The sequence below is a fragment of the Pantherophis guttatus genome, chromosome 7, assembly GCF_059756535.1.
Source record: "Pantherophis guttatus breed Tessera chromosome 7, ASM5975653v1, whole genome shotgun sequence".
Lineage (NCBI taxonomy): Eukaryota > Metazoa > Chordata > Lepidosauria > Squamata > Colubridae > Pantherophis > Pantherophis guttatus.
In genome coordinates, this window is record NC_142069.1 from 33,438,517 (window position 1) to 33,461,706 (window position 23,190).

Here is a 23,190-nt window from a genome sequence, read left to right on the forward strand (position 1 = left end):
TCTTGTTTTCTTATGTGTACCTCCTGGAGGCACACTATATCTGATTTTTGTTTCAATTTTTTTTTGAAAATTTGGTGTCGTTTGGATGGCGAGCTGAGTCCATTTATATTCACTGATAGGATTTTTAGAGTTCTTTCCATTTTTTACTGACTTTCCTGTTGTTTCTTCTTTGTTTCTTCTTGTTCCTTTTTTTTGCCTCTTGTTTGCACTCCTCCTTCTTCCTGCGTCTCTCCTTCGTCTCCTTTTCCTCCTTGTGGGGGGGTTCTTTCACGTTCCTGCCTCTGTTTTCCTTTGGTATTCCTTCCTCCCTCTTCTTTACTACCATTTGTTGCCTCGCTGCCTGTCCTTTGGTCATATAGTTCCCTTGCCTTACTCTGTGAATCCACCTTTATTTTCTTTCCCTGCCACGTTACTAACATTCCTTCCGGCGTTGTCCATCTAAAGGGTATATATCTCCTATTTAGCAATGTGGCCAGGAACCAATAATCTTTTCGCAAGTCTCTTATCCTTTTGGGAATTTGTTTCAGAGTAATTATTTCTTTATTCCTATAGAACATAGGTTCGTCCTTTGTTATTTTGTATACAATATCCCTCACCTTTCTTCTTACGAATCTTATGTGTACCTCCCGGGGAAGTTTATTTTGTTGGACGTAATTTGTATGAACCCGGTACACTTCATCTAGTTCATTTATTATTTCATCCTTTTCTCTTTGGAGCGACACAGCTATCATCTCCGCCATTATCATCGTCAAATCTTCCTCCCTCTCTTCCACTACATTTTGGAAACGCAGATAAAATGCTGCTTTTTCCATTTCCAGCTGCGCCACTGTGTTCTCAAGTTCCTTGTTTAGTCCAGTCATTTTTGTATCCAGTGCTTCTAGTTTTTCTTCTGTCAATTCAGTTTTTTGTTTTATTTCTTTTATCCTTTGGTCATTTTTTTGGATAATTTCTTGTATCAAATCCATTTTTCCATCAATCTTTTGGATGTCGTTCTTAACTTCTCTCTTTACCTCATCCATATCTTTTTTGGATTGCTCGTGGTTTCTGGTCATGCATTCTTGCATTTTGGCCATGGTTTCTTGGATGGTTATTAACGTGGCTTGCATTGTTGGCATATTGGGTGTGCTGGGTTGCTTCTCTGATGCAAATATTCCCTCCAAAGTTTTCTGTGACACTGGGGAGGCTGATGTTCCTGCTAAGATTGATGTTATCTTCTTCCCTGTCTTCAACGTTGTTGTGGTAGTACTCGTCATCTCTTTCAAAATTCTATATTGTTCCACTAATATTTTATCAACTTTCTCCCAAATCACCATCCAAATTTTGTATAATTTCTTTCTCTCTCTTTTCTTTTCTCTCGTAAAAATTCAATTCAATAATCTCTCAATCACTTAGTCTCTTTCCTTTAAGTAAATCCCTTTAAATAATTAATTATCTCTATAAAATACTCAGTAAAAATGTAGCAGAAATATAAAAATAAATATAATATAAAATAGCAGTATAAATATTAATATAAGTATAAATATATATATAAATATGCAGCTTAAATAATCAAAGACTGATTCAATTGATCAATTCTTAATACTTAATATTTAGTATTCAATAGTTAATAATTATAATGCTTATAGTACTTAAATTATGAACAAATTTCACTATAATCCTTAATTAATTAATTCCAATAAATATCAGTAAAAATTATCTATTTTATCTATAACGATCAGTAACAATTATCTATGTCTAAATAAAGAGGACTATATATGAGCAATATATTTTCAAATATTCTATAAGTCTTGTTTGTTATATTTTCAACGAAGGAAAAGGCAAGTCTCTCTTTTTTTTACGCTGGAGTCTTTTCCTGTTTCAATATGGCGACCTCTAATCTGCACAGTCACAGTCTGCAGTTTTTACTTTGCCAAACTACCTCTCTCCTTCCGTTAGGGCAGCCAAAAAAGGAAGATACAAAGAATGTCTGTTCTTCTTCAAATCTCCTCAGTTTAAATCCACTTCTTCTCACCTTCGTTTTCACTGTTTTAGTGTTTCTTTATTCTTTCTCTGCTGGTCTATGTTCCGTCCTCTTCCTTTCTGCTCGCCTCTATGGTTGCTGCCCCTTTACGCTCTGAGGTCTTCTCTTTTCACGCTACCCCTCCGGAAAAATACTCTCTCCTTGATTTGCGCCAAATTATTCCAAATTATTGATTCTTGTTTTCTGCTCACCCTCCATGATCTTGCACTGTACTCACTCCTCTGCTCCCGATGGTCTCAATCGGCTCATCGGGCCTCCGGGCCAGCTGCGCTCATCGCACCAGCTGGCTTCTCCCGAGCCTGGAATGAGGGATCTTCGCGGTATGGTGGGAGATCGCACCTCTTCTCGCCTTCCCTGAAGCTTTCCCTCCTTATCCCCGATCTCTCCAAGATCTGTCTTCGCCAAAAAGGCACCAAAAGCTCAGAAATCCGACACCAGAAAGAGAGCGCTTCTCTCCTGTGCCGCCACGACCCTATGTCACTGCCGGAAGTCTATCTTTTGTGTTCTTTCTATTTCTCCCTTCTCTCCTTCTTTGTCTCTTTCTGCCTTTTCTGTTTTTTCCATTGTTAATCCCAATGTAATCTCTAAAAACCTCCTTTTTATTATTACTATCCATATATTCAATAAGTTTTCCAAAATTAATCTCATTGTCTTTATCTTTTTCTTTGTTTTCAGTCTCTGTGTCTTGCTTCTCCATTTTTGTTTCCTTGTCAGCTTGAACATGCTCTCTCTCAGTTTTTGGATCCTCAAGTTTTGATTCTCCATGTAACATTGTAATTATTCCTCTTATTTCCGCTTTCCACGACAAATACATTATTTCCATCATTTCTCTAATTTCCTGCACCATTTTATTCTTCCTATATTAGCATTGTTCCAAATTTAAAAGTTCCATTTTTTCTCCCCCCCCCCAAAGTCAAGCCGTTTGCAGACAAAGCAATCCTCCCCAAAAGTTTTCACGGCTATTATCGCTGATATAGTTCAAAGTTTTCCAAAACAAAGATTCCAATTTGCAATGCTCTTTTTTCTCCTGAAGATGTCTCTCTAGAATCCACAATTCTCTTAATTGTCCATTTTGTATCAATCTTTGTTAAAAATCTAGCTTCTTTTTTCTTCTTTTTAACTTTAAAAATACCAAATCAGTTTTATAGTCCAGTCCAAATTAAACAATACTTTTCCCCTCTTTTTTTTTTTTTTGGTATAAAGCACTTCTGTTGCAGGGCTTAATATCCAATTGTTTTTTATTTTTCGTAGTCTTCAACAAGAAAGGATCTATTTATTTTTTTCCAATCCTTTGGCCAATTTTGGGGTTGTTTCTTCTAATTCTTAAAATTTTCCAGTTAATTTTATTCAAAAATCAATTTTATTTTTGGGTTTTTGTCCCTTTAAATTCTGCTTACATCCTCTTTTCTTCCCCCATGCCTGTTAGCTGCTAGTTTTACGCTGGGGGTGTCAGGTTTTAAAATAATTTTTGTTGTTGTTGTTATTTTGCCTGTGGGTTGGCTGTCACTCACCCGGCTTCAAAAACTCTATTGCATTCACTGCTCCTGCTCAATACTTAGTCTGGTTGTTCCAGCTTCTTGATAGCTGCAATGGCTGCCGCCTCCACTGCTGAATCGGAGAGAGATTCCTCTGACCTTCGAGGAACTTGCCTGTTCCTCTTGGTCTTCCAAGGTGCCTCTCCTTCTTCCCCATCCCTAAGAACGGTTCTGATCCAAAGACCCCTTGGCAGCGGTTCGTCAGTCTGGGTTTTCGCGGAGCTCATCAGAGCCCATTAATTCCCCAACTGTCTCACCGCGACGCTTCTGGTTGAATCTCCAAAAATTATTTAATCTTTTTAATTGCAGCTATGAATTGATTTTTAAACAATATATTAAAAATTACCCCCCCCCCATAGAGTTATACCATCATTTTTTTCCCCATTTGTTTGATGAAGGGCTAATTCAATGTGAAAACGGGTAGTCCTCAAGTTACGACCATAATAGACCCTGTCCATTAGTGTCAAAAGTCAGAACAATGTTAAATGAACTGCCTAAAGTAACAGCAAGTCATCCCTGATCTCCCCAATGCATTCTTTAAATGAATGCATGGGTTGTTAAGTGAAGCTTAAGTTAAGGTTGGATAGATCCTGGGAGGCCTTGCTCAGGCACAAGCCCACCTGCTTCAGGCCTCTCAAGGTATCCTCCAGCCTGTATGTAGGCCCACCTCAGGCTGATTATCTTGCCAGCGAGAAACAACGGGGAAGGAAAACACTGGGCCTTGTCTAATTCTGGCTCTGTCCTTCCTCCTGCCAAGGTGCCCTGTCTTTCTGGGGCAAAAAAAGCCCCAGTTGCTTAGCTTTTCAGAGCTTTCTGCACCATCAGATGGCTACTGATCAACTGGCCATTGGGAGGCTGCAAAGCTCGCCTGCCTCTCTAGGCTTTGGGAAGCTGGCCCTTGCATAAAAGGCAGGTTTGGGATAAGCTTCCCCAAACTTTTCTCTTGCTTAATTCCCCCCCCCCCACCCCCTAGGAAATCACATTTCTTCAATTTTAAAAAAATTACAAAAAGCTGGGAGGGACACACTTGTTGATCGCTCCCCCACATCCCAATTAGGTGTTAAAACTAATCTCTCCTTCTGCTCTCCAGCCTCTATCCCTTTTAAATTTGATGTTGACGTCAGGATGGAGGAACTGAAGTAAGCAAGGAAATAAAAAGTTTCTGCAGCTTTCCCCCTTCAACTAAAGAAAAACAAAAGTCATCTCCAAAAGTTGTGCAACAAAATAGAGGATGCTGGGTCCTTGCAAGCTTTAACTATCCATCTGACTGCCTTGGCTCCATAGCTAAAGCTTGCAAAGACGCAGCATACTCCATTTGGACTTGCTGGTCTTTCTCCACTCTCCCTCTCCCCCTCCCCAATTAGATGCTATGTTGTATGTATGTGTAAATGTGTTAAAATGTTAATACAGCTTTATCTTCCTAAAATTCCAGATTCTAATACTTTCAGAATTGTTTCTATCATACTTTTAAATTTTCAGGAAGTACAGAAGAGCCAATCAATTGCGGCAAAAGAGATGGTCCCATATTCCACCTGAGAAGATACTACCATTGAATACTAACGAGTCAAATCATGTTAGTCTAAAGGTAGGAAGTGACAGCCATGTCTGGCAAAAGTTTCTCACCACAGAATATGAAGTAAGCTGTACATTCTTCACAATGGTACCTCAGATAGTATCACTCGTTATAAAGTCTTCTATTCTACAATAAGGCTAACTGCTCCGTTTATTATATGTGCATTAACAGTTTTCTCATGATTGTATAAAGCAAGTAGACATTCCCCTTTTCTACTAGACTCTGCCCCATGTGATAGAAACAGTAACATTTATTAGTTTACAGATAGTGGCCAATATTATCATTCTTCCCCTCATTTGCAGTTTCATCCCAGCTCCCAAGTATCGCCAATCAATAAATCTTGCAAGGGAATGGGGCAGCAGATGGCTATGGCACGTACAAATATCCCATGCATATGCAAATATGGTCAGCATGGGCAAAATGGCAGCTACTATTGACTAGAGGGAAAGAGATGTGGCTGCAACAACTTAGATTATCCAGTAGGAGTAAAAACACGGCTTCTACTGAAATGAAATACTATGGATAGAGTTCATGCACTTCATGGCCAATGCATTATCTCATCTGAGATGAACAAGAAGGGACAGGCTATCTTTGCAGGAGGCTAAACTGAGTATGACATCACACATTCCTGTCCTCAACAAATGGTTAGTGGGGAACTTCACACTGGAAAAACAGGTTGTGCAGAAGAACTCTTAATTGCAGCTTCACCTGAAATTCTAATCTAATTTTATTCTCCTCCCTTTCTCCCATTTGCTGGTTACAGCTCTTTCAGGAATTATGTATAGTTCCAAGGACAGTGAATTTCAAAGTTGCAATACTATTAATTTTATCTGTGGGACACAAAGACTATCTATTAGCTCCCTATGCTTTACATAACAGTGTTCCCCTTAGGAATTGGTATGCCTTTGATTTTTTTTAGGCATTAAGTATTGCCATCTATATTCTTCTAACGAGCACAGCGTCTCGTGTGGTTAGGATCCTGGTTGGAGGTTAGCAAGCCCACATTTGAGATCCGAGTGCTGCTTTGGGGGCGGGGTGAGCTCTTGTCCTTTGCTCCAGCTTCTGCTGGGGACATAAAAAGAGCCCCCAGCTGGGCATCCCAGGGCAATGATGATGTCGCTGACTAATCCGTTCAACCTGGAAGCATCTTGGTGCTTCTGACACGAGTATGATGCGATCTATGTTCTTCCACAAAAACAAAAAGACCATCTTGAGACAAGAATGGGAAATAAAGGAAAAATTGCATTTATTATATAATATCACTTGATGCATAAAATATCAAAATAATATTCAAGTTATGGGAAGTATTTTTGAATCTGTTCCCCTGACAACATTCCAGCAGCAGGGTATTGCATTTTAGTTCCTAGTACACATTAGGATAGGGACCTTACTATTCTAAGTAAGAATTCTAAAGGAGTCCTCTTGTTTCCCAGATTGATGAAGACAAAAGGCGGGATACTGCTCAAAGGCTGCGTCAAGGCAAATACGATAAGAAGGTATTCTTACTCCCAGTCTCTCTGTTCTACTTGCCTTCACTAAAAAATGGTCTGATGCTCTTGTGCAAGACAGATTTCATGATGCTGCTCATATTCCCAGTTTGTTGTAAAGATGAATGCATTAAAATATATGGATTTTTTTCCTAAATGCTTCCTTTGCAACTTCTCAGTCCTAAATAATGAACAAAGTGGACTGCAGGTGTAAAATTTTAAAATCATTTGCTTGTTATTGATTAGCGTAAATATCAATTTGTCTATAAAATATGATGTATTTGCTATTTAATCTTTGTTATAAACAATTACTCTAGACATTGTAGATATTAGTGATAGGTTGTTATGACTTTGCTATGGTTTTCTTCCAATTGCTCTCATTTTCTAGATAATAATCCTGAAGGATTTCAAACACAATGAGGGAAATTTTACAGAGAAACAGAAAATAGCTCTGAATAAGGTAAGCAGCACACTATTCTAAGGAATGCTGGAATACAACTTTTTTTCATGTATTTTTATTTTTAATTTAAAATGTTGATATAGTCACCCATCTTAAACAGCTCAGGATGCCTCATAAGAATAATAAAACCAATAACTATAAAACAACCATAAAACAACAAAAGAGAAAAACAATCAAACAAAAATACAAACACTGTACCTTTAATCGTTCCTTAGGATGCCCTGCAGCAAACTTCAATTATTTCTATTCTATTCTATTCTATTCTATTCTATTCTATTCTATTCTATTCTATTCTATTCTATTTATTCTATTCTATTCTATTTTATTCTATTCCATTCCATTCCATTCCATTCCATTCCTTTGTGAGAGTCCCTTGGGAGTTGGGAGGCATAGAAATGTGATAAATTAAATTAAATTAAATTCCATTCTCAGCATTTTGATAAAAGATATCCCCAATCTTAAAATGCTAAATAGGTGGGGGCTTGTTAAACCAACAAGGAGAGGGTGTTCCCCAAGACAGGGCAGCCACGGAAAAAGCACACTTCGGAGGTCCTACTAAGTAGCAGGATTTCAGGGAAGGGATCTGGAGCCAGACTACCTTGCCTGATCTAGTGGAATGGGCAGATATTCTTCGGGAGAGGTAGTCCCACAATAACGAGATCTTGTGCCAATGTACCATATAGGGCTTTAAAGGCGATAACCATTACCTTTAACTGCATGATGGTACTGAAAGTCACCAAGAGATGCAGGAGAGCCAGGATAGTTACACCACCCCATCACAAGCCCTCCAAAGGTCATCCCTAGCTTTTAGCCTATATCGGAAGCTGCATGTTAGAGCTTTAGGAACAAACTAATTACCCTCTGACAACATGCTGGGTCCATCAGGCACTTAGGACAGGACAACCTAATAGGCCTCCCATCCCTCTGTTAAGGGGCAACTGCTGAGAATTTTGAAAACTTTCCCCCAGTTTGGTCATTATATTACTGATTTTAATCCTTTAAACTTCTACTCTGTGCCAAATCTATTTAAAGGCATTTATGAGTTAGCTCAGTTTCTGAATTGTATTAAGTCATTTTGTGGCCACTCTTCTACATAGATTTTTTTTAAAAAGCTTAACTAGGAAGCTGGCTTGCTAAAAGAAATTCCCCCCTTCTTTATTTCTAAGAATATTTCTGAATCCTAAATAGACCCTGTAGGCATTCCAAGAAAATAAAAGTAGGGGATGTATTAACTATAGTTCTGTACTATAGAAATACTCATCTGGCTGGAAGCAAGAAAAAGTTAATCTAAGATAAGGAGAGAATGAGGGACAACAACTTTAATTTCCCTTCCAGTAAACAGTTATTATTTTATTATTTGCCATGCACCTTCAGCATGGCAGGCATTTTTTTATAGCACCCACAAAATAAACTTAACATTCTAGGTAGAGTTAATGATCTCCAAAAATATGTATCTTGTACAGTTTTTGCAAATATTTTAATCACCTTAGGGTTGAAAAGTTACAAGACCCAACACAAAATACAGTATCTCCATGCCATCGGAAAGACTGAGAGATTTTTTACTTTTCATTCCTAGTATTCTATGTTACTTTAAAATGTAACTTTCCGCTTCTAATAAATGCAATTCTTTTCTCCAGCTCCTTCAAATTGACTATTACAATCTAACTAAATTCTATGGAACAGTCAAGATGGACACAGTGATCTACGGAGTAATTGAGTACTGTGAAAGGGGTTCATTGCGGGTAAACAGATTTATAACTCACTGGTTAGTTTGTATCAAGACACATTAACTTTCATCTTAAAGAAAAATTTTAGTGAGGGTCAAGGGGGTCACTACAGAAGAATAGTAGTCTGTTTATAACTCATTTAATTTGGTGGTGGTTATTTAAATGTTAATGAAATGACTGTGCTGTCCTATAGGCTCCCCATGTCCCACAGTCATGTTACCATAGAGACACAAAGAAAGAAGGGAGAAAAACAAAGAATTTCTAAAACAGAAAAGGGTTTCGTGGTGGTTGCAAGAGAAATAGTACCTTTAGAGATCTTTCAGAATTAATTAGATTTTGCTTTAATTATGAAGAACAGGAAGGTAATAAGAAAAGGACACCATAACACCACAATGCATCAGAGAAGATGACATTGATTGGCATCTTCAATTCAGAAGCAAATCAAATAGCTCCAGATGGCAGTTATCTTTTTATAACCTGTTACATACCACTTTACTCATTTTAATCTGCTATTAAGAACTAGATTTTGTGATATTTTAGGAGTCATAAGGAGAAACCAAAAGGGCTCACTCCTCCATGTCAGGAAGTAGGAAATATTCCAGATAGAAGCTGAGGTTCTTTTTAACCACAAAGCAAATACTCTATAGTATTCAATTTAAGATAAAAGTTCAGCTCTCTTAGACAGACCAGTAATGAAAAGGCAAGCCTGATCTTCCCCATCCTGGTGTCCTCCAGGGTATTAGAACTATAGTTTCCAGAATTTCCTGCTGGAATTAACTTAACTATATTGTGAAAAGCAATAATTTACATTTGTGTTTTAAGTATAGTCCGCCTCAGTCAGTTATCTGTTAGGTTACAGGTGGCAGGTACTAAGGGCTTACAGCAATGGTGGGTTTCAAAAATGTTTACTACTGGTTCCGTGGATGTGTCTTGGTGGGCGTGGCATGGCTTGGTGGGCATGGCTTGGTGGGCATGGCAGGGGAGAGATACTGTAAAATCTCCATTCCCACCCCACTCCATGGGAAGGTTAGTGCAAAATCCCCATTTCCTCCCGATCAGCTGGGACTCGGGGGGCAGAGAATAGATGGGTCAGTCAGAGGTGCTATTTGCCGGTTCTCCAGACTACTCAAAATTTCCACTACCGGTTCTCCAGAACTGGTCAAAACCTGCTGAAACCCATCTCTGGCTTACAGGGTTAAGTTTGTTTTCCTGTTGAATATTTAACCACAATAGCCATTTAAAAAGGATACAAACATGGAGAACTATTTCTGTTTTGTCACCCACTGTATTCAGATAGGACTGTCCACTGTGATCAAAATAACTTCAGGAAAAACAGAATCACTAAGCTGATATCTGAATTGAACTGGAAATAAAATTGAGTTTTCTCAATAGCTTCTTTATTGAAGGAAATATTTTCTTTATTCAATTGCCCTGAATTGCTTAGCAAGGGTTCATCATTTTGTGTTATTTTAATTGATCTGAATGAAGATATTGTTTGACTGTTACTTTTAGCAACTTCTTCAGCATTAAGCTGGTTTTAATGTTGTTACCAGCAGTTCTTTCTTTTGTTTTCATCTCAGGATGTCTTAAATGATAAAATCTCCTACCCTGATGGAACCTTCATGGACTGGGAGTTTAAAATTTCTGTCATGTATGACATTGCTAAGGTAAGTATATGAGGATAGTTTTACATCATAAAATCTAGCAAAAGAATAAGATTAGAGCTTAATATATTGTCCTAACTATCGGTATATAAAATCAGCTTGTGCAAGTTTCTTTCCAGTCCTGTCACTAGAAACATGACAGGACTATGAAATAGCAGATTTCTTGAGAGCTGAGCCATAATAAGCTTAGTACATTTCAGTACAGAAAAAAATAAAAGTAATTTTTCTCACTGATAAAAATTTCCTTACAGAATGAGAATGAGGACAAATATATTTATAAAATTAAAATCATGAACTAAAAAGTGGCATGAAAAAAAATCATCCTGAACTCACATTAAATAGGCTTTACTCTGTAGCCAGTTATGCTGAGCTTGGAAATAATTTTTATTTTTAAAAATATCATGAAGCTCATAGTTTCTTACTTAGAATTTTTTCCAGTAATCTTTCAGTGTATTCATTTTCTCAGAATACTTTTTATTTCCAGACTTAATTCTCAGTGAGGTAGTAAATCAGTGAAAGATTTCATGTTAAGCAAAAGGTTAAACCTACAATTCTTCTTCCCTGAAATGTGTTGGAGCCAATAGCTTTTGCATAGCTGAAAGTGTATATGCAAAGACAAATTATAAACTTAAGATTATGTTTATAGAGGGACAGGAATTGCTCCTCTTACTAAACTTATCTAGGTTCTTGCAAAGACATGTGGGGGGGGCAGGAAGTGGGGTCACTGAAGGTCCTATAGTGAACAGGCTTAAATTTTGCAGTTCTGGCAATCGCTGGGCAGTTCAGTTTTTCCTTTGCAAAATGACTATTACTGAAGCTTTTATTACATTTTGGCAGCAGGAATGCTAGAGAGGATCAGCTATGATAAACTACAAAGTGGGGGTTGCGATGGTGGCAGGAAAAGAGGGTAGTCTACTTACCCGAACTTGTCAACAGCCCTTTTGTCAACTGACTGTAGAAGAGAGGGAGAGGGCAGATGAAAGTCTGCAAGAGCAAAAAACAGTGAGAAAGTGGGAGACCAAGAGGCAAGTGTGCAGATGAGCAAGAATGCGTGTGCAAGAGAAAACTGAAGAGACCAGGCTGAATTTCCTGCATGTGAACATATGGCAAAAGAAGAGGGAAGAGAGGGAGGGAGGGGGGAGAGAGAGAGATGCTGTCTGTTGCCGACTTGACCTAATCATCTCCAGGTGTGCATGGTGTCTTATGCAATCTCTACACATTCACAGATCAGTACTTTCAAAAACCAGCACCATGGGAAGAATTTTAAAAATGGGAATGGTAGCCAGAGAAAATTAAATTCCTTTCCCAGATCATGGGTCCCAAAAGCCAGATGAGATTGTCGTGTTCACATTTTCATATCATATCACATTACTGCATCCTCCAGAGGTTCCAGCCCCAATCTGTGTAATGGAGAGCAATTGATAGATGTTTTCCTATCAGATGTTGACTGATGTTGGGAATGGAAATAAAGCCAAACAATTCACAATCATTTCTCTTAAGTTCTCCCAGAGTACATCTGTACTACTCTTTGGTCTTGGTGTGTGTTTGTGTGTGTGTGTGTGTGTGTGTGTGTGTGCACGTGCGTGCACACTCGTGCACACGCACCTTCAAGTCAGTTTTTTACATCTGGCAACTGCCTGGGTTAGTCGTTGCAATTTTGCAAGATTTCTTGGAAGTGCCTTGAAGTTGCCTGCTTCCTAGGGGTGAGAGAGATTAAGGTCACCCAACTGGCTTGTTGCCTAGGGTGCAACTACAACTCATGGTCTTCCAGTTTCTAGACTGGTGCCTTAATCACTACACCAAACTGGCTCTGATTACTGCAGTGATCTCAGCAATGAAGGCCACTTCAATGAAAGGAGGAAACATTTTAACACAGCAATGAGGAAGAGCCCAGTGAGACAAATCTTCCATCCTTGTTTGGACAGGAGGCAAAGAAGAGGCCAGAAAAATGTCTGGATGTCAACTCAGACCATGATAATTTTGACTTTTTTCCAGTAGGGATTATCTTTAGCAAAATTTCTCAATAGTTTAATTGTCCCACACATTTGTTGGAATCAGAAATAATATCATCTAATACCAGTATGACAAGCATAAAGAAGTTCCCCATCCTTCATTGTATGTATTGTGTGCCTGCAGTTAAACAGGTATTCAATCTGTCTTGTGATAATTCAAATTGCACTCCTTCTGCATTACAAATGGCCTTTCCCTACCTGCAGTTAATCACTGTGCAAACATGTCCTGGCAAGATCTCTTTTCTGTTGCTTTCAATTCCTTCACACTCTGAGACAGACACATTTAAGCAGTCCTTAGCTTTGTTAAGAGAATATATCCCCCTTCTTCTAATATTCTGTACCCAGAAAGTATATAAAATCTATTTTATATACCTATTGCCCTGGAAGTAAATCAGGTGTATGCAATGATTTGAAACAGGCAGGATAAGGATTAGCAAGGAAGATACCCAATGTCATGCAGGTATAAATTTCTGATGACTGAGGAGTAGGTGGAACTCTTTCAGAATCAGAGATTTAATCCAGAGTGCTGAAAATTTCTGTAGGAAAACTGAGGCAGGCCCTTCTCTTAGTCTAGCACAGACTATAGATAGAAGTAAATTGTTTGATTATTTTATTATTTATCTCTTAGTTGACCAAAGAATAGTGCTTAGGAGTCCTTAATGTGCAATCCAGAAAATTGCACATACATTCAAACATTCCACTTCCTCTCTCAGTGTCAATGTAGGTGGGTGGAGGGTGTAATTTATGTTATGTAATCATCCCAGAAAATGTATATTGCCAGAAAAAAAAGGTGTGTAAGGAAATGAGTATAAATGTAAATTGGAGTATTGGGTCCCAGTTTTAATTCCCATTTAGATATATGACATATTTATTATTTCTCTTTTTGAATTATCCATGTGCATACAGGAATATTCTTCTTTTATCTTTCTTAAACAAGGGTTTTCTTTATGACAGAAGAAGTTCACAATTTCTTCTTTTTTAATGGCAGTGGAGAATTGTCAGGCAGCTGACTCTGTAGAATGGCTGGTTTTTCCTGTAAGTAAAGCATCTGCTAGCTGCATATCTTTGTTCACCCTGACTGAGCAGAAATTTAAAAAAAATTAAAACATTTAAAATACAATTATCTGGTTTTTCATTCAAAAAACTTACTGACTTGTCCACATTTAGGGTACAACCACTGTTACAGTGCTTTCATCTAGAGCAGGGCTGTCAAATGCGCACCCAGATGTGACATGTACTGGCCACGGTGATGCCCAGTTCAGCGAAGGAAGAAAAAATCCCAATATGTCACTTGACGCCGCTGTGACGATGTGAGTTTGACACCCCTGATCTAGAGCAATGTTCCCAAAGCTTGCTGTTTTAAGATGTGCAGACTTCAACTCCCAGAATATGGACTTTCACTCCGAATGCTAGCTGGGGTATTCTGAGAGTTGAAGTTCACACATCTTAAAATGGTTAAGATTGGGGAAACACTGCTCCAAAGTGTGATTTGGCAGAGAAACAGGCTGGCAAAACCTATGCTGCTTTCACTGACAATTGCTTTTCTGTTTGAGTAATGAGGCTGGCAAGTGATGCTGCCCTGTTTTAATCCCTGAGAATTTAAGTAAAATGATTGATGGCTTCCCCTACCTTTATTTCCTCATCCACTGAGGGTTACCTGCTGCCAGAGAAAGTAACTACCAATTATAGTACTAAAGGTGTGGTGTGGCAGAGACAGGCAAATGTAGATAGCTTAGCCCATCCATCAATCTACCTGGTATACAGGTCATAAAATAGGGGTTCAGGTTGAGGTGGAATGATCACTAACTAGTAAGTTCCATCCTTGACTAGAACTACAGTTAAGTGTCTATGGACAGCAACAATTAGGTTTAGGCAAAATGGTGCTGCCTTCTCACCCAAGTAAGAAATTGGGAACTTGGGGTACCTCAGGGTTCTGTATTAGGCCAAGTACTCTTCAACACCTTCATAAAGATGTTCATCTTCATGATTTAGATGAGAGGATAGAGGGGAAACTCATTAAATTTGCAGATGACATTAAGGTGGGAGTATTAGATCAGGCACAGGGAAAGAAGACGCAACCAGCAATGGTCCATTTAGTACTTTATTCAGCTCAAGAATAGACTAGCGGCTGCGCTGCTGGAGCTCTCTTTTATAGCGCTCCGGCAGGCTGGGCCGCCCAGTGACAGCAGTTCATTTTTCCCACCTGTGGATTAGCCAGTCCACAACGGATGTCCATATAAGGACATAACAGGGAGGAGTAGCCAACACTTTAGAACCTAGATTCAAGATACAAAAGGATTTTGACAGACTTGAATACTGGGCCCTATCCAACAAAATGCAGTTGTGGTGATGAGAAAAGTAAGGTCTTATTCTTAGGCAGGAAAAACCAAATGCAATAGTATAAAATAGATGGTACCTGTCTTAATAGTAGTGATTGTGAGAGGGATCTCGGTGTCCTAGTGGACAATCATGTTTGAGCCAGTAGTGTGCTGCAGCTACCAAAAAAGCCAAAGTTTGGGTTTGCATCAACAGAGGGGTAGTATTAAGATCACATTAAGTGATAGTACCACTTTATACTGCATTAGTAAGACTACATTTGGAATACTGTGTCCAGTTCTGGTCACCAGGATACAGAAAGGATGCTGACTCTATAAAGCATGCAGAGAAGAGCAACAAAGAAGAGCAACAAAGGGGTTTGAAGGCTAAACTGTACAACAAACAGTTACAGGAACTATGTATGTCTAGTTTAATGAGAGAAAGACTAGGGATGACATGATAGCAGTCTTCCAATACTTAAGGGACTGTCACAGAGAAGAAGGGTCTACTTATTTTCCAAAGCACCCCAGGGCAGGACAAGAAGTAATGGGTGGAAAATTATTTAAGATAGATCCAATCTAGAAGTAAGGAGACACATCCTGACAGTGAGAATGATAAACAGTAGAATGGCTTGCCTCCAGAAGTTATGGGTGCTCTTTCACTGGAGGTTTTCAAAAAGAGGTTGGCAATCATTTGGTATAGGGTCTCCTGCTCGAGCAGGTAGTTGGACTAGAAGTCATCCAAAATCCCTTCCAACCCTGTTATTCTATGTTCTACATATGGTCATATAAACCTTGTTAGAAGTCTGTCATACACTCATTGGTGAGACAACTGGCAACAAATAACAGGCAAAACACAGCTCTTTTCCCTAATTTTAGATGACCTCTATAGTCCAGGACTAGTGCTATTTCAAAAGAGTTCTAAACTCATGTATAGAGGGATCTCAATAGGGTCAGGACAAATGCTTCAAAAAGCATAGGGCAGGCATTATTAGCCAGCTCTCCAGTAGCCGAAGCATAATCTTTACTGTAGCCTCTGGGGATGTTCCTTTTAGCCACAGATTTAATTAAGTCAGCAAACCTGTTGTAGTCCTTAGGGACTGCTTTGATCCATCTGATATTAGCATCAGTGTGCTTTGCATAAGCATTCTAATTTGCTTTCTGGAAGTTCCAATGAAATTTAGGAGTGGACCTTATTACTGGGATCTGGAGTCCTATTCTGTAAATTATAGGCCTATGCTGACTGTGCAGGAAATTGTACAAAACCTGCCTCTGGATTTGAGATGTTGATTTTACTACTACAGAGGAAACAAAGCAAGATTCTGGGGGAATAATCCTTTTGCCAACAAGCAGAATGAAATGTGCCTCTATCTTTACCATCATATATAAGAGTAAGACTGTTTATTTCATCCAATCATGCAATAATCTACTCCCATTCTCAATGCTTTGGTTATATCCCTGAGATGTGTGTGGTGGCTATCACCAAGGATTATACAATATCCCACAGATACAGATAAAACAGAATCTGGCCAATTTATAGTTTGGAGGCTTATAAACAATCATGATGGTAATATTTTGTAATTCTATTGTTATAGAGCAGGCATTCCAATTGGTAGTTTGAATTAATAATTGAGGGAAGGGCATTATCTAGACTATCAATATCTAGACTACATAAATAAATTGGGCAGTATCCTTAAATTTATCAAGCTGGGATCCAATGTAAACTGAGTTGGAAACAATGCAAATCAAACCAAGATTAAAGGAATTGCTCTCACAACAGACTAATAGAATGGCCCTTCTTTCCATCTCCTCTTCTGATATAACATGTAGGATAGCCCTTCTTCTTTTTTTTAGCAAACTCTCAGAGATTAGTTTTTTGCTCCAGGGTTAGGGATCTCTAATTAGAGACTATAACTAAAAGCTATCAGTAAAGGAAAATATTGTGTATCTTCAAATTCACAGATCTATTCTGCTCAGTTAAATGCTTGGACAGTAACAAAGCCACTGATATGGAGGCATTTGGTCTTGTTATTGCTTCAAAACTGGGAAGTGTGTGAACAGACTAAGGGAATTGGAGGATGTTCAAAGATAGGGATTCAAAGCAAAAAAAAAACCCTTTCAAGTCCTGTCTCCTTTAGAAAATAAAGCAAACAGGGTCAGATGAAGACTATGGAGGCAGAGACAGAAGAGGAAAAGCTTAAATGCAAAAGGTTTGCAATCTGTAAATAAAGAGAAGGATTTGATTACAAATAAGAACAAGGTGGGGGCAGATGGAAATAAATGGGTTGACTAATAGGGCTGGCAGCATTGATAACTTATAATTGATAAATAGTAATTTGCAGCAGTAATGTAAGACAGGGGTCACCAACCTTTGGGCCATGGACCAGTACCTGGCCATGGCCATGGCCTATTGGAACTGGGCCACATAAGCACCGGGAGAGCAAGCAAAGCTTTATCTGGCATGCATGGCATCTAGGTTGCATGTGAAAGCATCTCCCTCACCCTCTCGTTCATAGAAAAATTGTCTTCCACAAAACTGGTCCCTGGTGCCAGAACGTTTGGGGATGTAGGTGATCATTCACTGCAAGCATTCATAAGGTACAAATATGCATATGACATATGCTTCATGGCATGACTTATGGAGTTATGCCAGACATAAATGTCAGTATTACATAATTGTGTCATTTGTGTGATAAAGGCATGGAGCACATATAATTATTTAAATATGATTGTGGTTGTTGTAAATGTCACTGTCACCCATTATATCTTATGGAGATCTTTGTCTATTCTTGGTATAGAACTTGAGAACTTTTAGTCTCATGCCACAATCCTAATCACAAGAACTCTTGCCTCCTTCCGATTAGTGTTTCTTGGGAATCCACTGTTTTGACTGATATAATCTGAATTTATGGGCATTTTAGAAATGCATTTGCTTCCTGTTGGGTTGATAAAACTGATGAATCAAACAAATAATAGACATGTAGATGTACAATCCCTGCTGTGAGTGATTTCTCACTAGTGATTCTTAGTTGAATGCAGCCCTTGCTGCAGCAAGAGAAAGCATTGCTTGAATAATAATGCTTTGCCCTAACTTCTTTGTTCTCTTCTGTGCTTTGCTGCTGGGCAATGTTCTGTGGTACAAAAAGAGCAAGATAAGAGAGCTTAATTAAGGCCCAGAGATAAGACAAGATAATATTAAAAAGTGCTAAAATGGGACTGCCAGGTCTTTCTCATGATTCTGTCAATAATTAATGCAGACAAATCTGTGGGAAATATTTTTTTATCTTCCTCCCCATCCCTTACTGGTATTGACAGTGGAAAAGGAAGCATCATTTTATTATATGATGGCAGAAGAGAGAAAACAGGTAGAAAGTACCAGTGCTAGGCTGATCTACTCCTGCTCCTCCATTCTGAAATATTAAAGAGCAGATGTACTAGCAAAAAACATGCCCAAATTTGCCTTAACAGCTAAACACTAATCTGCCTCAGTTATCCAGTTTGTAAATGGTCCTTGTCTATATAACGTTACTGCAAGGTTTTAAAAGGATTGGTAGCTTCCTCTGGCTTTACTTCTCTTCCCATTCAGGTCATTGGCTGGGAAGAAAGCTCGTCATCGGTCACTGTCCTTAAAGGGTAATGAAGGGCACTTGAGCAACTGGCAGGGACATAGGCATCAGTTATCTTTCAGATGGGCTGAGTGATAAGTTGCCATGTGAATGTTCTTGATGCTGATAACCTGTCTTTCTGGGTTTTCTGCAAGACTGGTAGAAATATTCTACAAATATTCTGCAAGACTGGTAGATTTGTGTTTAAAAATGGCCCAGCTGACTGGGTGGTGGGTGGAGAAAAGATGTAGTCATAAGGAGCTCAAACAGTGCATCAAGAAAACATCATTCCAAACATAATCTGGTAGCCAGGTTATTTTAAGACTTCGCTTTGGCCTTCATTTCACCCAGACTACAAATGGAGTGGGAAGCAGTTTTGTCACATTCACCTTAGCTCCTAAATATTATACACTTTTTAAAATTAATGCATTTAACATTTCTGAATCTTATATGTATCACCTCACCAAGCAAGTATGGAATAATTCCATTAAATATTACCAACTGATATTTCCCAATCCAATTTGTTGCATTATATTTGTCATTTAAAATTTTGTCAAAGTTATAATATGTATTTCAGAAATAGGCTGTAAATCTTGCAAATCTGGGATATTTTCTTTAGCTAGGGATTCATGCTTGGACCTCTACTGAATCTGAGCTCACATTAATTTTTAGTCAAGATTTCTTTAACATGATTTCATTTAGATATAGTGGGAACTACAAGTCCTAGAATTTCTTGCCAGCTTGGAGAGTAAAATAATGCAAGAAGTGTTTTCAGGTCAATGCTGTGATTGGGCTGGAGATCTAATTACCATTGTCAAAAGCAATGCTATACCACCTCTGCCCCAGTCTATCTCATACAGTTGTTAGTAATGATATTATGCTGTTACCTTCTGTCACTCTGTTTCACAGGGAATGTCTTACTTGCATTCAAGCAAAACAGAGGTCCATGGACGCCTGAAATCCACAAATTGTGTTGTTGATAAACGCATGGTTGTGAAAATCACTGATTTTGGCTGCAATTCTATTCTGCTACCTAAAAAAGGTACTTAAGGGATATGGAAGAAATCATTTACTCTCTTTAAAAAAAAAAACCCATGCCTTGGGAATGGGAACATAGGAAATGCTTCATACTGAATCAAATCATTGGTCCATCTAATTCACCAATACTGACACAGACTAGCAGTTAATTTGCAGAAAGGGCTTTTTCCAGCCTTATGCAAAGATGCCAAAGCTTGTATATACTAGGACCCATTTACAAAGGATATATTTGGCCATGAAGTCATGGCCCTTCATGATCACGCCTTATACAACAGGAGCAAGCATATTTTGTACCAGGTAATGCACTACTTTTACCTATGGTCTTTGAAGCAAAGAGGACAGCATGATGACAGTTATATTGCTAGGAATGCTGGCCTTTGTAGTCAATCATATCTAAAAAATATAATGATTATGCAAGTGATGCCACTGAGACAGTAATGTGTTTCTTTAATGATTATATGTGATTAAATCAGGTTTTACCACCCCTTTTTTTAAACTCTGAGACAGCAAAACAAAATATTTATTGAAACATCACATCCCCTGCCTTTCTTTTAATTGCATCCCATATGAACTCACTAATATAATAGGAGACTTAATTACATCCATATATCCTTAAACTGATCTTGATAACCTTTTTCTGTTTCAATAATGTATTAGAAAAGTTATAACTCCCTTCCTCTCAATCAGAGGAAGGGAACTTTCCTATAAAGTCCTTTCCCTCCTCATTGAGAGGAAGGGAGTCATATTTTTTCTAATTGCTACATATACCAGGTAGTTAGAATGCTTTTGACTGGCAGCCAGATCTCAAGTCCCCTCCCCCTTAGGGTTGGTTTAGTGTAGTTCCATGGAAAGTAGGCCAACTTTGTTTCTTAAACTATCTTAATCCTTTGAGAGATCTTTGACCCATTGTAGACCAATCTGAATATTTCAGCAAATAAAATAACTAAGCACAATACGTTAAAGATGGTCTTAACATCAACTAATGAGTATTACCTCCTATTGGACAAACAACCTTGGGAATTGAATTTGGCCTTCACATGCTCAATATGTAGAAAATTTGTAAAGATTCTTCTGTTTTCCTTGTTACCTTCTGGGAGGAGGCTTCGTGGTATCTGAAGCAGCACATCCAGATTCAGCCACAGGTTTGTTCCATACAGAGATCAACCTTATGATCTCTCAGGCTTCCTCTTTTCGATAGGTATTCAAGACGGATAGTGATTAATATTTATATGTATTTATATGCTAGGGTGTAGGTATATACATATGTGTGTATATAGCATATCTGTATGTGTATTATGTATGTATATACTTTTGAGAGCAGACAACAGAATTTCATTTTTAATGTGCGCCAGTGTGCCCACAGAAAAATCTTCTTCTGTTTCACAGACTTTCATAATGGAATGCTTTCAATGGGCACTAGAAGTTTTTAATCTTTTATATCCCATTTTAAAATTTTGTTGGTCACTTGAGTGCCTGTTTTAAGTAGAAAGTTAGTGTATAAATCAAATAAATAAATCCAATTATTGAATGGATTAAATAAATAAATTCTTTGTACTTGACCCACTTTCAGAATGTAAGAACAGTCTAACTAGTTCTGACCAAAGACTTCTGTAGTTTAATTTTTAGATTTCACAGCAGCTAACCAAATGTCTTGGACAACCTATATGCATGATCTAACTGCAACAACAGTCCCTAACAATAGATAAAATTCTCTAATGTTACATCACTATCTCTGATATTGACTGTCGGGATGACTATCCACTGACATCTTTATATTACACACACACATATGCATATCTTTATATTATATATATATTTTTTTCACATCTACTCGGTTCTGGGCTTTTTTCTTTTCTAACACCTAGCAAGCTCTCACTGCTAGGTGGGAGACCTAAATAGATCCATTTCTAGCTCGTTAGCTGTCATCAGTAGGCCACATCCATATCCTCCCTGTAAAGGCACAGTATCAATTTTCTTACTTCTTCGTAGGGTTTATGTGTGTTTTTCTTCTAGCCAGGTTTTCCCTACGTAGCCAAGAAAATTGATACTGTGCCTTTACAGGGAGGATATGGGTGTGGCCTACTGATGACAGCTAACAAGCTAGAAATGGATCTATTTAGTTCTCCCACCTAGCAGTGAGAGCTTGCTAGGTGTTAGAAAAGAAAAAAGCCCAGAACCGAGTAGATGTGATTCTACTGAGCTGGAGCTACAAAAAAAACCTTGGCTACGTAGGGAAAACCTGGCTAGAAGAAAAACACACATAAACCCTACGAAGAAGTAAGAAAATTGATACTGTGCCTTTACAGGGAGGATATGGGTGTGGCCTACTGATGACAGCTAACGAGCTAGAAATGGATCTATTTAGGCCTCCCACCTAGCAGTGAGAGCTTGCTAGGTGTTAGAAAAGAAAAAAGCCCAGAACCGAGTAGATGTGATTCTACTGAGCTGGAGCTACCAAAAAAACCTTGGCTACGTAGGGAAAACCTGGCTAGAAGAAAAACACACATAAACCCTACGAAGAAGTAAGAATATATATATATATATATATATATATATATATATATATATATATATATATATATACGAATAGATTAAATTCTAAGATGCTTGTCTGTCCACTCATATCTACAAACATGATTTCCTTCTGTAAACCAGATCTCTGGACTGCTCCTGAACACCTCCGTTGTGGTGATGTATCCCAGAAAGGAGATGTGTATAGCTATGGAATTATAGCACAAGAGATTATTCTGCGTAAAGAGACTTTCTACACTAACGATTGTCGGAATTCTAAAGGTAAACACGGTGCATAAAGAGAGGGATGGCTACATGTTTACACTTTTAAAAAAACAACAGATTCCCAGCAATAGAAATAGAAAAAAGGTATAACAGATGCACAACACACATAATACAGAGAGAATAAATATTATAATAATTAACTGAAATGTAACAAAAAGTAAAAAGAAGAAGAAAAATTCATAGTTCATTTAGTATTAATTAGAATTAATTAAATTAATTCAATCTTAAATGATTACATTGAGACCATGTAGAAACATATTGCTTTATTATCTCATTTTTAGCACATTAAAACATATTTTTTTAAAAAGAGATAGCATAATTATATACCCAAAACCAATATTGTTAATATTAGGAAGATGTTTAACTCATTTGCATAAGATTATCTTCTTTGCCAGGCCCTATGCTAGGTCAATACTTTCTGAAATGATGCATTCTATGTTTTAGCAATATTGTTCAATATCATATTTATGTCTTTAACTCTAATATTTTCCCCCAAAAATGTTGCTATAATTTGAAATCAAAACAAAGCTACAGCTGGATCAAGGTCAAACTATATCAATTATAGAAGCTTCAGATTTCATGCCATGCTAGCACAAAAAATAAATTATCTCTTTTTAAATATTCTTTGAGGAATCCAACAAATACAAAATAATATTACCTGATGAATTAATTGCAGTCTTAAATCATCAGTACATTTTCTGTTTCTTAAATCCTGGAGTTTCCAAGATTGGATATTTCAGCTCCTTATTTCATGGTTCATTTAGGTAACGGATATGAACTTTCAGCCTGCTTTTTCATATCAAATTGGATTGTTAGTTTCAGTTCAAGCACTGAACCTCTTAAGGATTCTAAGCTTGCAGGTACCTCTGAGGCTGCTAAAGGATCTGGGCCACAGTGTTTAGTTAGTACAGGTTTCACCTTTATATTTTGATAAGCAGAAATTATAGGTAAATAATAT

General features: G+C 37.9%; 1 protein-coding gene across 1 annotated transcript in view; it reads left to right on the forward strand.

Annotated features, from left to right (window-relative positions):
• The window catches only part of GUCY2C (guanylate cyclase 2C), a 92,966-nt gene that overhangs the window by 44,702 nt on the left and 25,074 nt on the right, over positions 1-23,190 (forward strand). Inside the window, exons 12-18 of the mRNA XM_034403390.3 lie at positions 5,035-5,140; positions 6,562-6,624; positions 7,004-7,075; positions 8,713-8,817; positions 10,383-10,469; positions 19,308-19,440; positions 22,092-22,229. Coding sequence (XP_034259281.1) covers positions 5,035-5,140; positions 6,562-6,624; positions 7,004-7,075; positions 8,713-8,817; positions 10,383-10,469; positions 19,308-19,440; positions 22,092-22,229 — 704 coding nt within the window. The remainder of the gene's footprint in view (positions 1-5,034; positions 5,141-6,561; positions 6,625-7,003; positions 7,076-8,712; positions 8,818-10,382; positions 10,470-19,307; positions 19,441-22,091; positions 22,230-23,190) is intronic.